Source organism: Mytilus galloprovincialis, chromosome 1, assembly GCF_965363235.1.
Source record: "Mytilus galloprovincialis chromosome 1, xbMytGall1.hap1.1, whole genome shotgun sequence".
In the NCBI taxonomy this organism is placed as follows: domain Eukaryota; kingdom Metazoa; phylum Mollusca; class Bivalvia; order Mytilida; family Mytilidae; genus Mytilus; species Mytilus galloprovincialis.
Window position 1 is genome coordinate 89,023,340 of NC_134838.1, and position 20,872 is coordinate 89,044,211.

Genomic DNA, 20,872 nt, shown 5'->3' on the forward strand with positions numbered 1-20,872 from the left:
TTTGATATTGAAATATGAAAAATCAGTTTAAAATGTTAGTTCCTATGGCTTTATGATGTATTAATATCAATTTAAAGCAAAGGTCAAAATCTAAAACGTCCTATTAACCTATGACCTTGACCTCAATTTCAAGGTCACAAACCAAGGATATTAAATCAAAAGACCCTAGGTCTTTAATATGTTTGGTTAAAGAGTAATATCACTTTACGGGTAAACCTAAATATAAAATGGGCAAAAACTCCCATTTATTGTCTGCCCACCCTTTCACCCAAAATATACAAGTAAGGACATGTCGCAACCCACAATTTATGAAAAATTATTTGTCGATATGTCATACGGTATTTGAAAATCAGTGAAAATAGGCAAAAATCAAATTTAGAACATGACCTTGACCTTTGACCTTGACCTCATTTTCATTTTTTTGGACCAAGGACCTCAAATCTGAAGACCCTAGGTCTCTATCACTTATGGTTTACCAGTTAGTAATGCATAATTTCAGTCAGTTTAATTGAGGTCTGGAGCTGGCATGTCAGTTAACTGCTAGTAGTCTGTATTTATGTATTATTGTCATTTTGTTTAATTTTCTTTGGTTACATCTTCTGACATCAGACTCGGACTTCTCTTGAACTGAATTTTAATGTGCGTATTGTTATGCGTTTACTTTTCTACATTGGTTAGAGGTATAGGGGGAGGGTTGAGATCTCACAAACATGTTTAACCCCGCCGCATTTTTGCGCCTGTCCCAAGTCAGGAGCCTCTGGCCTTTGTTAGTCTTGTATTATTTTAATTTTAGTTTCTTGTGTACAATTTGGAAATTAGTATGGCGTTCATTATCACTGGACTAGTATATATTTGTTTAGGGGCCAGCTGAAGGACGCCTCCGGGTGCGGGAATTTCTCGCTACATTGAAGACCTGTTGGTGACCTTCTGCTGTTGTTTTTTATTTGGTCGGGTTGTTGTCTCTTTGACACATTTCCCATTTCCATTCTCAATTTTATAATACTTATATCATTTACATAAGGGGAAATAACTCTCATATGGAGTCTCTTGTAAGCTTCGGTCCAAATGAATTGCCTAATCCTGAAGATGACTGTAACGAGCAATTTGGTAAAATAAATTTGTCGTAATCTTTTACGGTTGCTAAGAAGTAGTGGCCACAAGAAAAACTGTGTTTGGGGAGATAACTCTTACAACGTAAAGTAATTTGTTACGCAATTGAAAATTTTTAAAGCGTATAAACTATACGATATCATATTCCAAATATCTAAGCGACATCTTTTGAAACATCATTAATACGCAAGAAAAAATTTAGGCGCAAAAAAAAAAATAATAATAATAATAATAATCAGAACAAAAGCAATAGGTCTTTCCACGGAAAGGTGGAAAGACCTAATGAAGGCGGTGATTAATTTTCTTTACATAACACATGAATCTAACAGAAAAGACGTCAAGACATTTGACAACATCCGATGAGAATTACAAATATAACATCAAAACTAAATACATGAATTTGGGGTAGAAAAGTACCGTAACAATAGCAATGCGAATTCACACTCAGCAAAACAGTCACAATCGGGAATAAGTCACGTTCGGTAATTAAAAGGTAAGACGACGTAATGACAAACCACAATCTAACATGTGGTAAAAATGTCCTTAGCTAGTTTAGACAAAGACACATCGTATGGATCAACCAATTCGTGATGGTGTCCTTAAAATTTACGGAGTGTCAATTTCAATCTGTCCTCCTCGTAACTTTGTTGGAGCAGCTTCTGCGTAAGGAGCACACTCCTGTATATGAATTCAGTATAGTGTGAACAAGCACGATAATAACGTGTCAATCGAGATATATAAACATCATACGAAGAGGCAGAGGGTATGTTACTGCTGAAAAATGGGAAATTGATAATTGGGAAGTTGAAATCGTCCTATTTATCATAGATTTTCGTGTGAAGTCAATCTGCGTCAATATTGAGGAAAAGATCAAGGTATAAAGCAGTCCTTCTATTATCAGTAGTATCCTTAATTTCAAGATCACTGGGATATATGAGATGTAAGTATTGGCTGAAATATGGGTTTTTCAATAATAGAACATCATCAATATATCGGAAAGTAAAATTGAAGAATTTCGGAAGGTGCTTTTTCTTTTAGAAGGTTCTGAATGAATTCTGCTTCATACGAGTACAAAAACAAATCGGCCAGTAGGGGTGCACAATTAGTACCCATTGAAATACCGGCTGTCTGTTAAAATATGAATACTCCAAACTCAACAAATATATTGTCGATCAAAAATTCCAGCATTTTGATAATATCATCTTCAGTATATTTTCTGGTAGATTCAGTGTGATTCTTCACAAAACAAAATATGAATTATTGTAACCCAAAACCCAAACAATGACTATAATATAAAAGATTTATACTAATTGATAAAGTAAGTAACAGATCAAACTTTGTAATAAGTAATATAACTTTATGACGTGGTTCCGGAAAGTGGAAGCGCTAAAAGGGGATCTGGGTTGATCAAATTGGAAACATGATTTGATTATCATTACTGTAGAGAAGCATACTTTTATATTATTTATATTGTTACTCCGCGGATATATACGATCGAGATAGAAAAATTTTCGAATTTTGAAATGTGATCCATTGGTACCAATGTAAGAATATATATACGACAATAAATTGACGCAAACCATCCAATACACATCATTTCACTTTCTTTCAATAAGAATGAAATCCATGAAATGCCACTCAGTATACAGGGAAAGCCGAGTTGTTAGCTCCTATTAGCAATATTGGTAACCGTTAAATGTTAAATCAGTCAATATGCAGTCATGAATATATTAATTGATGGTATAGCAACATGTTGTTAATGAATACTTGGGAATAACTATATAAAATAATATGTTTTATATTTAGAAGGAGATAACGACATTTTTGTAATAGTCTGTTTTGATGGAACACATGAAAAACAAATTAGAAGAGAGCCGGATTTAGATAAGTTTTAGATCATGTTTTCCATGTGTGCCACTATTTTGTTTTTTCAGTTTAATTATTTTAACTTTTGTTTGGTACATTCAAATATTTTTTTCATATTAAGCTTTTTCTTTATTCTTAACCGGTTTGTTTACTTTTTCTTTTCAACGTTGCATCGTGTCTAAAGGTGCATGACCAATGTCAATACATACCGAAAAACATTGGCGAAGAAATCTTTCAAAAATAAATAATAATGATATAGAGAAGTCCAACAAGCCTATAAATTTATGTTACCTTTAAACTTGTTTAAAAAAAAATTAAAATCACATGTTGAGATTTTGAAATTTAAAAACATAGTTTTTTAAGGCTAGTACTCACACCCAATGTAAAAAATAAACAATACGATTTAAACAAGTACACACTAAAAATTTAAATTATTCATTCCGATTAAAAATTATAAATACATATACATGTACCAGAATTTGAAATTACAGAATAGCTAATCAAGTGTGTGTTTGTATATGTATCTAGGTGACTTAAAAAAGGATAATAATATCATTCAATATTTTGACGATTGTATCCTACAACCAAGACAAACACTTATGCAACATAATCTAACACAAAAAGAAAGGACATGGGGAATACGTCAGAGAGACAACAACCCGACATAATTGCAGAAAACCGCACAAGGCCATTAATGGGTCCTCAACACAGCGAGAAAAACCCGCACACGGAGGCATGCTCCAAATGGACCCTTATCAAAAATACGTATTAGTTCAGTGAAAAATTATTGTTTTTCGAACATAAAATTAGGGCTGTTATCGATATGAATTATGAATACAAATGGTTTACTTACTGAAATTTCAAAATTATTGGACTGATTTTTTGTAAAACTCATGTAAATTTTCTCTCCAATAGGTCTGATGAACCGCCACGTACAAGGTGATTGATTAGGGACGACCAGTTCACCACCAGCATTGGTAATGTTTTTACCACATGGTTTAGTTTCTACAAAATCAATATAGATGTGGTTAGTTCAATTATAGTGAAAAAGTAACTATCATTTGATATGAAGTAATTATAATAATAACGAAACTGTTGGTATGCAAATATTCTGTTCTACAACTTTATATTGTAAAGATGAAAATATGAACTATGTTAATCTTTTCGCTAAAATGAGGTGATAATTTGACGTTAAACGCATATGTGCATGTAACGATTCATCTTATCATATGTTCATTGGTTCAATGTACCCGTCTCATTCGAGTTGACTTATCTTCGTAATTATGTCACAGATACTGTTTTTGAGCAGAAAAGTTAAATGTTCCCCTTACTAAAGCAAATGATGTTGCTCTCGAAATTTTTATTATTCTATTCTGAAACGTCGCCAAAATCTCAAGTACTTTCTGACATTTATTAAGCTGATGAACTTGCGACAAAGGTATAAATATTTAACTAATTGATAATGTCTGAATTGTCACCATTCTACATGTAGTAGCATAAAATAGAAGAAAACTTTGACTGTAGTTATGCATCGACCTTTCTGGTGATTTCAATCAGCAATTGTTGTTGATGGTTTTAACTCAGTTACTATTGATTTGATTTATAAAGTTCATTTGACTTCTATAAATCTTCAAAATGCAAAATATATTATCATAATTTCAAATGTAATATTATGTAGGTAAATTAGTATTTCATCTTTTACTTGTTGTCATACGATTTCTGACAATTTTCCGACATATTTTTTGTCAATTTAAAATAATAAAGTTGCCCATTAAGTGTCATTGTTTGCTCGTAGACCACATTCTCATCGCAAAAAAGTCTATAAAAAGACCATCAGATGTCTGAGCAATCATAGATTTTTTTAGGACTAGCTTGGGTCGTCAATCACCAGTTGATTTCCAACTTATGCAGAGTTTAAAACGTTTTACCTTTATAAATTGTAATTTGGATGGAGAGTTGTATCATCGGCACTCACACCACATCTTCCTATATCGATTTAATATAGTTAACAACCAGAACAACCATTGACATTGTCAATAACAATTATTGCATTATTCACATACCAGTCTCTTGACCTAAATTACCCCATTCATTCATATCTACATCATGTCGTTTAAAATCATGGGCACTTGACCAACTGCTGTTACGGTAAGATCATTCATAATTTATTTAACTGAATACATTTTTGTCCCAATGGTCCCAAAAACTTACCTCGAAAGACAGTCTGAGTCTTCACCAAATCCTGTCAAAGCAAATTAGAAATTTTACCGCAAAAGATCGATAGCTCTCTAGATAATCAACCAAAATATTAGTGAAAAAGCGTTTCTTTATATTCTATATTTTTTCAACTTAATTCAAAATAGTGATATAAGGATGAGGAATTTACCCTATTGTTATTTTTTATTTTATTCTTTTTTTTTAAGTGAAAGAGAAAGGAATGCTATCAAACTGCAACTCTTTGGAAGATAAAAAGCATATTGTTTCCAGCTTTACAAATAAACCCAAGGAGCTGTATGATTGTCAATGAGACAACTATCCACCGAGGTACAATTACAGTGGATGTAAGGAATTCCAGGCTACTATAGACGGCCTTCAATCACGAAAAACTCTTTCAGAATTATGTTTTCCTTATTGTAGTCACTATAGACTCTATCAACTTAGAATTGAGATTCCTAATTTTTATCTAAATATTTCTATGTTATGTTGATTTAGAACTGTACCACATGACAAAGTTTTAAAAATCTCTTCTTAAAAAAGAAAATCTCTCTAACCAAGCGACATAAAGGTGATAAATAAAAGACAGAATTGTGATAGTACATACCAACAGTATCCAATAGACAAACAATTTTACGCACAACATCTTTCTTCATTAAACAACAGTTCAACAGTAATTGCTATGTAAGTAACGCGGAAGACGGAAATTTGGGGTATTATTTGTTGTATAAACAGAAATCGGAAATGAAAACTGTAGTTACTGTAACAAACATTTTGAACAATATACTCCTACTGTGTAAATTGAAGAAATACACCCCCATACAAAAATGATCATAATAAATGGTATGACTACAACCCCTAATATTTCACTCATTGTTCAAAAATCAGAAAGTTGATTGAACGTAACATATCTTAAGTTTTATAGTCTACATGCTATATTTTGACAAGTACCAATAATGAAATATTCATCACTACATACTACCGTTAAGTTAGGACAATTTTAATATATTATGAAAATTCTACATGCTTATAAAGAAAATAATCAGGTTTCACCCAATTTGATGACAAGCATGATTTTATCATAGTATCATCATTTATGTAATGAATTATCTTAAACATATAACTATTACTGATATTATATATTGGCATCTTATGCCGTAAAACATATCTCCTCCCTGATACAAGCAAATCACTGAAGCTTGTTTTTAGTTTTACTTTCAAAAACAAAATGTGGAGTGTAAAGATGTAGTCAAACTACTATTATCACACTGCCGACTTTTGACCCCGCAGTGTTTATGATTTCTCGACATGTTACCTACTCTTTGATAGTTCATTCTTGTTCTCGGTCAATTGGGAGCAAACAACAGAAGAAAATTAAAGCCTACAATCAATTCATTTTGAGGGAAAATATTGTTTTACGTTTTCTCTACATGACAGAAAAACATCGGAAAACACTCAATTGTTCCCATAATTGCACCGATTGTATGTTTAGTTTTACATCTTAAAGTGACTCTTGTTTGACCGAGTACTACAATATCTCACGTAGAATATGTTACTTGCCGAAAAATCATATACTCCGGAGTCAAAAGTTGGTAATACAAAAATAGTGTATTGTAAAATTGAGAATGGAAATGGGGAATGTGTCAAAGAGACAACAACCCGACCAAATAAATAACAACAGCAGAGGGTCACCAACAGGTCTTCAATGTAGCGAGAAATTCCCACACCCGGAGGCGTCCTTCAGCTGGCCCCCTAAACAAATATATACTAGTCCAGTGATAATGAACGCCATACTAATTTCCAAATTGTACACAAGAAACTAAAATTAAAATAATACAAAACTAACTACTTGAGTAACGATTTCGAAACCAACATTCTTTTACATTGAGTAGTAAAACGTCATCGGAGAACCATGTCACTTTACTACTTAACACAGTTGTAAAGTTTACCTACCCAGTTAACAATAATTATGGGTCGATAGTTTTTGTTATAAAGTGCATATATTACACTTAAGGTTTTCTTAGATCTAAGAAGCGAATGTAAGCACACAATCGTAACATTGACTATTGCACAAATAAACGTAGGTCGAGAGCAGATTAACCATGCATGCCAGACACACATGAAAAACTATAACAGTCAATCTATACACCAAATATGATCAACGTTATTTTTAAAGTTTCTATAAATCATGTTAATTACTGTTTACTTATTCAAATGACTCAGAAAATAAGTGGACTTTATCATGAATAATCAATATATTTCAGTTTTATTTCGTTATAGATATTTCAAAATATGAAATACACAGGAGCATACTATAATGAATAAAGGCAACAGTAGTACTAGTATACCGCTGTTTGAAATTCTTAAATCCATTGAGAAAAAAATAAATCCGGGTTACAAACTTAAACTGAGGAAAACGCATCAAGTATAAGAGGAGATCTACGACACAACAGAAACACACGTTAAAATATAACACACAGAAACGATCTATAATATAACAATGGCCATGTTCCTGACTTGGTACAGGACATTTTAAGACAAAAATGGTAGGTTGAACCTGGTCTTGTGGCATGCCAAACCTCCCGCTTTTTTGCAATGGTAAAAATAACATTAAAATGACAACATTACATGACAAAAGGTACCAGATTTAAAATTTAATACGCGTTTCGTCTACACAAGAGTAACCAGTGACGCTCAGATAAAAAAAAGGTCGTAAGCCAAAAGAAGTTCAAAGTTGTAGAACAATGAGGACCAAAATTTCCAAAAATTGTGCCCAATACGGCTAGGGTTTTCAGCCTGGGATAAGAACATCCTTATAATTTAGAATGATTCATATTTTGTAAACAGTAAATTTTTATAAAATGACTATATAATAGATATACATGATTCAACCGAAGTGATGACTAACTACAGAATAAAAACGGATACATTACATTATACAACCCAAACCAGCACATAAAAATTCACAGCCGAGATAGCCAAAGCCACCAACGAAGAAAGTGACGTCACATTTGAATTTCTAAAAAAAATCCCCAAAAATAAGAGAGAATTAGGATAGAATTCAAGATTAGATTTGTAAACTGATATAAGATTTATTAATAACAATGGAAATTACAATACTAATTAATATCAAATTGTGGTAGTAATTAGATAATTAATTGTATTATCTAGCTCTGTCGGTGTTTCTTCTGAATAAAACTGTAAACCAAATATATCGTATAAATTTCGTTGACCCACATTAAAATCTAATAAAAGAACTTGGTGATTAGTTACCTTTACCATATTACACGAATACAACAGAAAAAAATAAGATTTCCAACTACAAACGTTAAGTCATTTGACAAAATCCGTTGAGAATAACAAATATAACATCAAAACTAAATACATGAATTTGAGATAGAAAAGTACCGTGACACGTCTTATAGCAATGCGAATTCACACTCAGCAAAACAGCCACAATCGTGAATAAGTCACGTTCGGTAATTAAAATATCACACGAAGGAATGACAAACCACAATCTAACACGTGGTAAAAATGAACCTTGAATGATATACGTAATCACCGTTGGTTTTGAGATGTAGATTTTGTTCAACTTTGTACTTGTTTGTCTTTCTATCTATTTTGATCTGCACGTTATTGATGAGTCTTATGTAGATAAAACGCGCGTCTGGCGTATTAAATTATAATCCTGGTACCTTTGATAACTATTGCATACATGTCTTTTATTTTAAAGTTGTTTTCTATATCGATGTGTACTATATAAATATCATAAGTTAGTATTTGTCATAGAAATAAATGTTTGCTTCAGTTAACGCTTTTACAGCCAAATTAAGCTAGAAAAACTACAATAAGATTTTGAAGTGTGATTTGCAGAATAGAAATGACAAAACGAAGCGAAAGTATTATTATATTTCATGTTATTCAGTTACTATTTTCTAATGTAATTTTTTTTTTGTAGTTTGTAGGTTTTTCGTCGTTTCTTTTTTACCTTTCCTTTATTTTGTAGGTCTCTTATTGACAGGTAAGCCGCTGAAAGTTTCTACTTCTATTTCATTCAGTTTTTAGGAATTGGATAACGTGGTATTATTGTGATCCTAATGATATATATTTATATTAAAACATCAAACAAAAATATATAAAGTATTTTATTCAACAAAATAAACATTTTCTGATTAGTTTAGAGATTTGCAATTTATAATACAAAAAATAAGCATGTGTGTATGTGTTTCTATACTTGTTGCACATTTTCCTAATTCTGTGTTCTCCGTTTCAAACTGTAAATGAAAAAAAACCAACCCGATACATATTTAGATTTATAAAATATAGTACATATAAACGAAAAAAAAATCATTTAGAAGAAGAAAACTCATGTCCAGTTTTTGACTTAAAATAAATTGATTACAGTACTGTATAATTTGCGTTACCTCATTTTAAAACCATGTTGTTTTTATTACTATAATATGTGCTTTCAATCAAAACTTCTAATGGATAATTTAAAAACTAGTACATTCGGTCTCTATGGTAAATCATATATAGTACATTTTCTAAATCCTGGTGTTCTCCGTTGCAAATTGCAAATAAATAAAACAAAACATATTTAGATTTATAAAAATTAAGGCATATAAAACGAAAAAAAATCATATAGAAGAAGTACACTCGTGTTCAGTCCTTTTGTTACTTAAAATAGACGATTGTAGAGATTTATCAGATGAGAGTAATTGTTCAAGTATGTAAGATAAAAACAGTAATAGTTGTTCTCTTTATACTGTTTTAAAAAATCCAGTTATTTATTTATTAAGTAATTTTGATTCGTTAGTTTACATCTTTCGTCAATTCGTTGTTTTAGAAACAACAGTCTAGAAAACACAACATTGAAAACTAAAGACGCAACACGACACCTACCATAAATCGGTTGAAATATAAAAGGGTCCCCAGAAGGGTAAGCATTGAAAATATGATACGACAAGTAACTGGTTAGAATAACATTTTAAAACTTTAGATAATTTGACTGTTTTGGTTTTTAATGTTGATAATTGTTTAATTCCATGACGGCTATATTGTTCAATTATATGTTTATTTTACAGAGAAAGATTTTTTTCATGGTGAATTATTGTGTAGTTCTAATAGACTACACGTGTGTCATCCAAACCATTACAAGTGTGAAGGTGAACCGGACTGTGATGACTAATCGGATGAAAGAAATTGCAAACGTAAATTGGTTTTCCTTTTTTTATCATCGCTCTTGTATATTTTTGGTCTTTTTTTTTCGGTCCTAGTTTTATAAAACACGTGTTTTTTTTTTAAGTTTTTAAATTGAAATGAAAACTCTCGATAGCAACTTCCTTTTTTGTAGGGATTAACCTTCATCTTGCACGTTTAGCAATTAATATCTATTATGTATATAAAATTCCAGAGCATCAAAGATAAAAAGAGCCTAAACAGAACTAAGAACTATATTGCATGAAAAGAGTAACAACTTTATTATAAGATATTAATAAGTGATACAATAGAATATTTGCAACCCAATCCAAAACATCAGGATGGTACTGAAGATCTGACTAAAAAGCTGAAAATACACATGAGGAGGATTTCACCGAACAAGCAGTAATATAAGCATATTGTACCGACATTCGTGAGCAGCATCGCATGTTCTCCATGAATTGCACTATGAAATATATATTCTATACATTATATAATCCCATACATAAATTTGCGTATAAAGTTTGTTTAAAGAAATATTAAAACCAATTCGTTTGGAATATGTTCTTATTATTGGGGAGATTATTCTAGAGTTTGTACCTGAGAAGTTGCCGAGTAAGACCGTTTTTTAGTGTACTTTTGAAAAAAATAGAGAATTCAAAGAAAACATATAAAAAAGTCATACACTCTGTACTATAAAAGATTTAAAATGGATTTCTTAATTTCTAAACATTTGTTTATTATAGTTAAAAGAAGCGACGAGAACCTGCTTGACCACTTAAAGAGGTCATTGAGTGAGAAAAATCCTTTTTATTTTTTTATTGATCTTCCTACAATAAATAAGGGGTATATGTTAGCTTTCTGCATTCTTGAATTCCCGTTATATGAATACTTTTTTTAGATTTACATTGTACTATTTATTTTTTTATAATAAAGACTTGAAGTTTTGTTGATATTTCTTGTTCTCAGAGAAATATGTCTTTCCATGTAGCTTCTCATTGTAGCTTAAGTGGTAGGAAAACTATAAATATTCCATTATTTTCACACGATATGTACAAAAATGATATATTTTCAAAATAAAACTTCGATATTGCTGTTCCCTTTTCCTTTTTTTGGGGTTTCATTTCTCATGCAGAATTATTTCACAGTTACTGTAATACATAGAAATAGAATACCATCGCCATGACATGATACACACATATCTCTACTAGCTAACAGTTTATAAATTCAATAACATTTCACATTGGTTTTGCGGTTTCAACTGAAAGTGTTCGTTGAAATAAGTATTTCTAAAAGCTACACGAGAAAACACAAGCTTTTGACCCTTCACTAAAGTGTAAAAAGGCTAGAACACAGATTTTATTGTTTAAAAATAAGCTTTTGTGAATTTGATTCGCTTCATGCAGATGATTGCCGAGAGACAATAGAACAACTATTGATCATAATATATCTATATTTCAAAATAAAAGTTATATGAAGTTTTGATTTAATTTAGTTATATAAAAACATCTTATGCAATGGGATTATGCACTGTTGCTTTGACTTTCAAATTGACAATACAAGAGTCCACCATGTGACTGCGTGCTCCCATAACTGTTGCATATTCTCCGAATTCCAGTGTTCTAAGGTTCAAACTGAAATAAGAAAAAGTCGAATATCGAAATTGATCTTACCTCTTTTTATACAATTATCCCTAATCTTATCATTGTCTCTCTTATTGTTATATGATTAAAAATGTTTGTTATAATTTTTATGTGTTGACAGTTGCACATTCGATTTCAACAATATGTATTACGCAACTATATTGTATAGTAGGTAATCAGCACATCCATTCAGTTGTAACGAACAACATTACTATTCATTGATAAAAAGATAATACACACTTCTATTTTTACTCCAAGTTTTTTAAATTATAGTAAAACTCAAACCGTCAAAAAGACAAATGAAATAGCTGAATTAAAATAATTGTACAATCAATTTTGTCAAAATTAGACAAGAAACCTTGCTGATAGTGAAACCATCTGGTTGACTGATTCGATTCACAAATCTCATATTTATACAAGTAAAACGATGATAAACATATTCATTTAACCTATGATATGAACTCAAACAGATATAAACAAATCCAATTGCACGTTTTCACTATCTATCTTTATCTATGTTTATACCCTGTTACAAATGACCGTCGGCAGTCTTTGAAGGTTACCTTGATGGCTTATTAAATGGAGTCTAGACTAAAATACACACAAATTACTATGAATATTATCGAGTTAATGCATCTTAAATTGTTCATTTGAGATTTTTTTATAATTTGAATATACCGGTACGTTATGTTGGTTTCAAAAAGTAGGAATGGAAAAGACAAAAAAGATGTACTCAGTCAAGACATGTGAATGTTCAATTTAAACTACGAAAAGAGGGCGGTACGCTGCATCGATGCCCATTCGGCGTTTTGCAATATCATTGTGTAGCATCACCCCCCCCCCCCAAAAAAAAAAATTAATAAAGAAGCAAAGATGCAATTTAATGTTAGACATTTAACATTAGTCTTAATTAAAACTTTAAATTAACTTAGAAACTGATCATGATCAAAAGATAATTCAGTATGGGGTAAACATTTCAAAGATTACACACTAACCTGCCGTACTCTCTGTGCCTGTTGTAGGTTTTGTAGTCTTGGAAACACCCTAAACAGAGACATGTTACAAGTATATTTTCCACATTTGAGAGAGAAAGTACTTATCAACTGTATGTGTTTACTTTTAGTACGAATAGGTCATGTCGAGAAACAGTATTTCTGTGACAACTATCTAACATATTCTAAATAATGTGGATCTCTAAGCAAAAGTGTCTCTTCAGCAATGTCAACATATTTGAAAATCTATAAACTTATACAGGCCACGAGGAGTTGATAAAAAAGAAGAAAAAAAACTTGCGAGTGATTAAAACCTTATCCTGTGGAAGATACATTCCTTTATTCAAAACGATTACGAAAATCATATATAACGGCAACCATCTATAAAAGTTAATATTATTTTTCCACTGTAGCATTTTCGTCCTGATGTGAAAAAATTGGCTACTGGACATCAAACATGAATCGTTTTCAATTCAATTACGTATACCAAAGACTGATCTCGATTCAGGACCTCCACAAACTTCAAGACATCCACTAGTAAATTGTCAAAATTGCTTTATTTAAGGAGGTCTTCGATATTTCAGAATACCCTGAACATAGAAGGAGCTCCACAATTTCACTAATAATGTTTCCTAATTTTGGTGATTGTTTTATAAAATAAAAAAATTCATTGCAAATTAATGGTTAAAATATTTTTGCAGCCTTGTTAAATCTTTATTACTGTTGCACTTAGATAACACGCACAAAATATATAGAATCAGTCCAATAGCTACACATTGGATATACGAATAGAACATTTTGAGATACAGAAACATATATTGGCATGAACTATACAACATATTCCGAATAACTTGAATCTTACAGCAAAATAATCTCTTCAGGAATGCTTTAACATTAGCAGCAAAATAAAATAAAGTAATACTATAACATGAACTAACCGTATCCACGGTTGACACGTCCATCTTCTCTTTCCTTTTAATCTTAGCCCAGGGATGATCTAGAACGAATCTGCTGTATTTTCGTTTTACTGCTTGCTGTATCTTCAAATCAATATCACAAAAAATGAAGTCTTAAATTCGAACAAATAGAGAGAACATCTGTGATGTTTTTTATATAAAGTTCAAGATCATTGTAAATGTTGAAATGTTAATCCTATATGTTTTGAAGTTAAGTGTGACGTCCATTTTTACTGAACTAGTTCACATTTTTGTTTAGGGGTCAGATAAAGCCAACCTCCGGGTTTGAGACTTTCTCGCTGTGTTGAAAACCCATTGGTGGTCTTGGGCTGTTTTCTGCTCTTTCGTTTGGTTGTCGCTTTATAATCCTGGTACTTTTGATAACTATTCACACCACTGGGTCGATGCCACTGCTGGTGGACGTTTCGTTTCCGAGAGTATCACTAGCCCAGTAGTCAACATTTCGGTGTTGACATGAATATCAATAATGTGGTCATTTTTATAAATTTCCTGTTAACAAAACTTTGAATTTTTCGAAAAACTAAGTATTTCTTATCCCAGGCATAGATTACCTTAGCCGTATTTGGCACAACTTTTTGGAATTTTGGGTCCTCAATGCTCTTCAACTTTTTACTTGTTTGATTTTATTAATATTTTGATATGAGCGTCACTGATGAGTCTTATGTAGACGAAACGCGCGTCTGGCGTACTAAATTATAATCCTGGTACTTTTGATAACTATTTACACCACTGGGTCGATGCCACTGCTGGTGGACGTTTTGTCCCCGAGGGTATCACCAGCCCAGTAGTCAACACTTCGGTGTTGACATGAATATCAATAATGTGGTCATTTTTATAAATTTCCTGTTAACAAAACTTTGAATTTTTCGAAAAACTAAGGATTTCTTATCCCAGGCATAGATTACCTTAGCCGTATTTGGCACAACTTTTTGGTATTTTGGGTCCTCAATGCTCTTCAATTTTGTACTTGTTTGATTTTATAAATATTTTGATATGAGCGTCACTGATGAGTCTGATGTAGACGAAACGCGCGTCTGGCGTACTAAATTATAGTCCTGGTACTTTTGATAACTATTTGTTAAATTCCTTGTTTTCTTCTCCCATTTTCTTACGGGAATAGTCGAGGGTTTATATGATTACCACCTTGACACGATCTAAACTTGTTAAAGGAAAAACAATCGAAAGTAAATCTGTATCCTTACAGATATTAAAATCCCATACGTGAAGCACATAATAAATATTTACTTATAAAAAAGTGTAAAATACTTACTTTTGGATTCATTAGACAGTGAAAAATAAAGATTAATAGACCCTGAAATATACAATATACATTGTACTTGCTTATCTTTTCAGAATAAATTCATATAGCAAAGTTATATGAGTGTAAAACAACTACAGCAGACCGATAAGTAAAATTAATCGAAAATTGTAGTACGAGAATTTGTTTTATTTATTTTCGTCAATCTTTGATAAAACAATCACTTAATGAAGTAAAAAAGTGGGGTTCGTGTTTCTTCCTCTTTAGTTTCCATGTTGTGTCTTGTGTTCTATTGTTTTTCTGTTTTTCTGTTTTTTCTGTTAACCTTTTTCTTTTTAGTCATGTCGATGTCGATTGGTTTTTTTTATCTATAAGTATGGATGTCCCTCTTTTACAGTATCCATTGAAGAAGCTTTCACCTAATTACCTTCTTGAAGAAATTTACACTATCCGTTGCAACAGTTTCACAACGAACATGGCACATGTGAATTATATGAAAAACTTATATCAACCTGTGTTTTGTTTAATGTTGGATGTCTGTTTTTTTATTACTTATTCTTGTAAAATTGTAGTTCATACCTGAAACGAGTTAAAAATTGTGAATAAATAAGCAAAAACAATTAGGTCTTTATGAGAAGCTAATATGCCAAAAAGCCACGTTAGTCCAAGTATTGGAGCTAGAACAGCTATGCTACGAACACCGGCTCTGAAATTATAAGTATTTCATTAATTAGATTGACATTTTGCAAGTTTGCTACTATTATTAAAAGTCTTCCCTAAAGAAAGAAATTTGTTTAAATTTCAGGGATAATTTTTTCATTTGTTTGTACATTGTATAGTCGATCAACCATAAACATGCAATTCCCGTTCTGTTGGAATTGTTTGTTGTGAAAACCCGAGAAGTCCAATTATTTCAGTTTGCAACATTCCGAACATAGTATATTTCAAGTTTCTCCATGATTTAAACTAAACTATTTCATACTTGACAATTTTTGGCTATGGATGTTTTTTTTTTGTGGTGAATGACTGTTTTCACCCAATCATCACAATCAGTTGGATTTATTACGCGCTAGTATCAAGGTATCAATTAACAGGAAGACATGTGACCCGTACATATTATTCTGACTCCGGACAGAACAGTCTTTCTTATTTCTAAATGCCGCATGCTTAGCGGAGAAGGAATAAAAAAAAATTTCAGGTCTCTAGTTTGACTCGACCGATGATTTAATCCACGACCTTATAAACCAAAGTGACCACGTTACCACGAGACTAGCGATACAGCTTTTTGTGCAAGAACACGTGTAAACAGTTTTCACTATGAACATCACTGCTCTCTATACCAGGAGCTCATGTTTCACACAATAAGACTGCTCTACTAACGAAGCTGTCAATGTATATCATACTGAAGCATTTCATTTAAATCTGGCTATACTTTTAACATGTAAAGAAATGTCATTTGAATCATGCCGATTGTCCACGTTGAACCGTACCTAAAACTGAATAACTTTGATCCAAGTTAAACGTATCCTACATCATTTCATAATCTCTGATGAGATTATAAATGGATTAAAAATATACATGTTATTATTTTTTACATTATGTTCAGAATGTAAAATCATGTCCATAGCTGCTTTATATTTAACATTTCACATATATTCATATGGAATATAACTTAACTGGAATGCACTGAGATAATTTTGTTAAGTAATATAATTTGTATGGATAGATTTCCTTCAAGGAAATGTACGGTTTCGATAAAAAAAAATATACATTTTTGTAATTAAATCACATTTATCAAACCCGTTTATAGATTCATTTGACGACATAATTTCAAAAAGGAGGAGGAGCAATAACAAAATCAGATTGTGCAAATAAGAAGACTAAAAAGGAAATTTGGTTTTAAGAATAACATACCTGACATTTTGTTTTTATTATATTACAACATAGTATTACCTGACTTTTTCTTTAGTTTCTTTATTCGTCATTGCTTTCGTTGAGAACATCTTTCTTAGTACTAATATACTTATTATAATATTCGTCTAAATATCAAAAGTAATATCTGATTATAATAATAATTTATCGAAAATAAGTTAATAACAGCTTTAAAGATTTTTTATAGTCAATCATTCCTGGAATCAGATTTATTCTCCTTCTCACATGTAAAAAAAGACATGAACAAAACTAAAAATCCACCAGTTTAACAATAAAAGAAAATACTAAAGTGATCATAGAAATTAATGTAAAAATAAATCAACACATCGGCCAAACAGAAAAGCAACGAATGGACAACAGTAGCAATAAATAAAGAAATTTACATTCTTATGACGTTCAACTAACTCAAGATGGGGTCAATAAACATTTCTTAAACTTTACCACTCGTACCTTTGTTGTGATACCTGTATAGTAAGCATAATAACCCTTTTTCATGAAAATCAATTTTTTGTAACTAAAGCCAAAGACGACCGCACTAACCTCAAGACGGTAAGAGTTGAAATCATCTCTTTTGTCGTAAAAATTGGGTTCTCAAACAACACTAATTGCCAATTGTTACCGGTTTGTCAAAATATGGCGCAAACTCCAATCCATCGGTGCTATCCTTTATGTCAAGTATTTTGGGATATATGGATTAAATAAAGTCACCAAACTTTGAATTATTCAGCGAAAGAGCAACATTTATGAAGTGGAGAGTGATAGTACCAACTTCATTTTGGTTATCAGCATCTTTGAAATATATATCTACTGTTCAATATAATATTCTAGAGTTTTATTTTAATTCATATGGGTAAGTTCTGTTTGTCTAAACCCCATCATGAGGTTGAAGTTTGTTATAAGACCTTCTTTAAAAAACTAATTTCTTATAAAAATACTTAATTTCTATGTTTAACAACATGACATTAATGTATCAGCCTTTATTTATGAACAATATCACCGGATCACCGAGGAAATACAATAAAATTTAGACTGTGTTTAGCCAAATGAATTTTGTGATAGGTAAAAACAGCCATGAATGCGTAAAAAATACATACCAAGACTGCAAGTATGCAAGGTACTAGAAAGGCGTAGATCAATCCATTTGAGACTGATAACCAACAACTACAATGATTAACGTAGGAATTATATTAAACATAAAATGAAACAAAAAAGAATTAAATGAGATTATATGAAGCACTGTTCTCAGTTTCTTTGTAGCAGATCCTTTGAACGTAAATGTATGTAAATTATTATATGTAAATGTGCCATGTAATAATTTATTTCAAAATCATGTGCTGGAAAAAAAGAATGTAAAAGGTATACACTTTGGATTTTAAATTTTATTAATTTTGCATTTCAAACGGTATTACAACCTTTCCATTATTTAATCGTCTCTGCTTTTCAAATTCGTCCGATATGTTGCTGTTAACATTTGAAATAATGTTCATTTACATCGGGTTAAATTTGGTCTGAGATGTCTAATACTGTTAATTTCCTAATTCTAATATTTTACAGGGATATACGTACTTTACTAGTATGTAAGTCCACTCAGGTGTCTGTTACTCAACTGATATTTTGCAAATGTTAACCTTTGACTTAAATTTCATCGAGCTTCCAGGAAAACGACAATACGAGAGCACCAACACGGATAGTTTTCGATACGTTTGCATTACAAGGGACAATACTTCTTAATTCAATCAAATCATACTTTGTGTAAAACGTGATACTTCAGAAACAATTTTTATCATAATTTGGACCCAAAAATGTAGTTATAAAAGGTTAAATTGTTGATTTCTGTGTTGATTTAACAAGGGCCGTTAGAAATAATATTTCGGTCCTTGTGTTTTAACTAAAATAAGACATTGGTGTTGTGAGTTTACGCCACAAATAACACGAGCTCGCTTGCAATGTCGATTTACATAATTTATAAATCCGAATGGAATGGATAGATACTCCAAAAAATATCGATTAAACTGATTTTTAAACTTTTCAAAATTTATCTAATCATACGTGCTGCTTCTAATCAGTTCCTTGGTTCTAGATGAACCAAAAAGTGATAACGGATCACCTATAGTTACATTTATCGTTTGCTCTTTGAGAATATCCGATAATTAAAAATTATGTCAGTTTTCATCATTTTGTTTCAAATATATTTAAACCAAACAGTGTGTTGTGGTGTTATCATGCATTTTTACTTACTACTGTTCGGTCCCATATCCTTTAAACTGGGTTGCTGCCATCGAGATCACGACAATGACAAAAGGAAACACTAAAAGAAGATCAAAATATTGTAAGGTGTATTTATATCTAAAGATTGTATTACAATAAAACACTACACAAAATATTTCCAATTAAAAAAATATTTTTTTAAAGAAGAGGACAATATGAAGTTGTGTAGGTAAAATATGTTTAAAAACAATCACCAGATATGTAATGATTATATAGACAAAAAAAAGTCTTCAAATAACAAGAATTATAAAAATATAGGTTGAAATAAGCCCGAATCACCCGCGTTGTAAAACTATTCTGTTATAGCTGAAAAGAGTATTAAAATAAAACCACAGTAACAGCTTTGGCCACATTATTTTTGTCACCTTGGAAACAAATTGTGGACGAAAGTGTCGACCTTTGGTAAATGTAGTACCTTCACATTTAAAAGGATCTTAAAATATTATATATATATATGTCACGTTTCCTTTCATTTGATTCACTATTCCTACTGAAATTTATAATGTGACCAATCAGAACCCTCGTCTTCAAAGCGTCTTTGTCTATGGGCCATAATAACATTATAGTAAGTATCTTCTTAATGTGGTATCCAACAACTTCACTAAAATTAATTTGGATCGTTTAATTATCATTAAATTTTGACAAAGTCTTAACGTTGATCCTTTGACAAAAATATAAAAACGTCAAAAAATTTGAACCAACCATTTTATCAGTAAAATTACACTTGTTATATAGCAGTTTGAAAAACACTAATTTTGTTCATTGAGAAGCTTTATATTTCCTTTACAACACAATGTTTTTAAACGTTTAGCTGATTTTACAGAGTTATCTCCCTGTAGTGTTATATACCACCTTAAGATCACTACAAAAAGCTATCATTTCACTTTTTTCTCAAAATTACTAATCAAGAGATAAACCAAACAGAAACTATGATAGGTGGCTTTTTTAGAAAGAAAAATCTGTTACAAAGATGCAGTTTGAAATTGTTTGCAAGACATATATTATCCAATTCTATTTTATATTTATACAATGATTCAAAAGTTAAATATACACAAACGACGTGTCACGACTGATGAAAAAACAATAAGGTAATCATAATAGCTTTCATGGCTAAATTTGACTTGAAATAGATATTATTACATTTTTTATTGAAATTTGTTTATTGTCAATGCTTTTCTCGAGTAATAAATTGATACCTAGACCAAATGATAACAACAGTCCTGCGTTTGATCTTCCTTGTGAAAATACAATTAAGATTGACATAGCTATGTCTATTCCTTCAGCTACCATCAGACACAATGCACACAAAAATAAGTAGTGCAGAACAATAGCTATCGCTGAACACCTAGACTACAATGAGAAAATCAAAATGTTAATAACTAATAATATAAAAGTGACTTGCATTTATTTTGA

The 20,872-nt window shown here is 31.1% G+C and overlaps 1 protein-coding gene and 1 long non-coding RNA gene across 2 annotated transcripts in view; both read right to left on the reverse strand.

Annotated features, from left to right (window-relative positions):
• Window positions 1-3,827: 3,827 nt before the first annotated feature.
• On the reverse strand, window positions 3,828-5,883 carry LOC143048666 (uncharacterized). The gene is made up of 3 exons (XR_012969919.1): window positions 5,798-5,883; window positions 5,188-5,218; window positions 3,828-3,981 (listed from the first exon to the last, which is right to left on the reverse strand). It is a non-coding gene; the product is annotated as an uncharacterized LOC143048666 (long non-coding RNA).
• Window positions 5,884-11,824: 5,941 nt separating this feature from the next.
• LOC143043677 (uncharacterized) overlaps window positions 11,825-20,872 on the reverse strand; it is a 37,358-nt gene continuing 28,310 nt past the window's right edge. Inside the window, exons 20-28 of the mRNA XM_076215872.1 lie at window positions 20,656-20,809; window positions 19,430-19,499; window positions 18,286-18,352; window positions 17,213-17,298; window positions 15,839-15,965; window positions 15,272-15,313; window positions 13,963-14,064; window positions 13,028-13,076; window positions 11,825-12,023 (exon numbers count right to left, since the gene is read on the reverse strand). Coding sequence (XP_076071987.1) covers window positions 12,019-12,023; window positions 13,028-13,076; window positions 13,963-14,064; window positions 15,272-15,313; window positions 15,839-15,965; window positions 17,213-17,298; window positions 18,286-18,352; window positions 19,430-19,499; window positions 20,656-20,809 — 702 coding nt within the window. The 3' untranslated portion in view covers window positions 11,825-12,018. The remainder of the gene's footprint in view (window positions 12,024-13,027; window positions 13,077-13,962; window positions 14,065-15,271; window positions 15,314-15,838; window positions 15,966-17,212; window positions 17,299-18,285; window positions 18,353-19,429; window positions 19,500-20,655; window positions 20,810-20,872) is intronic.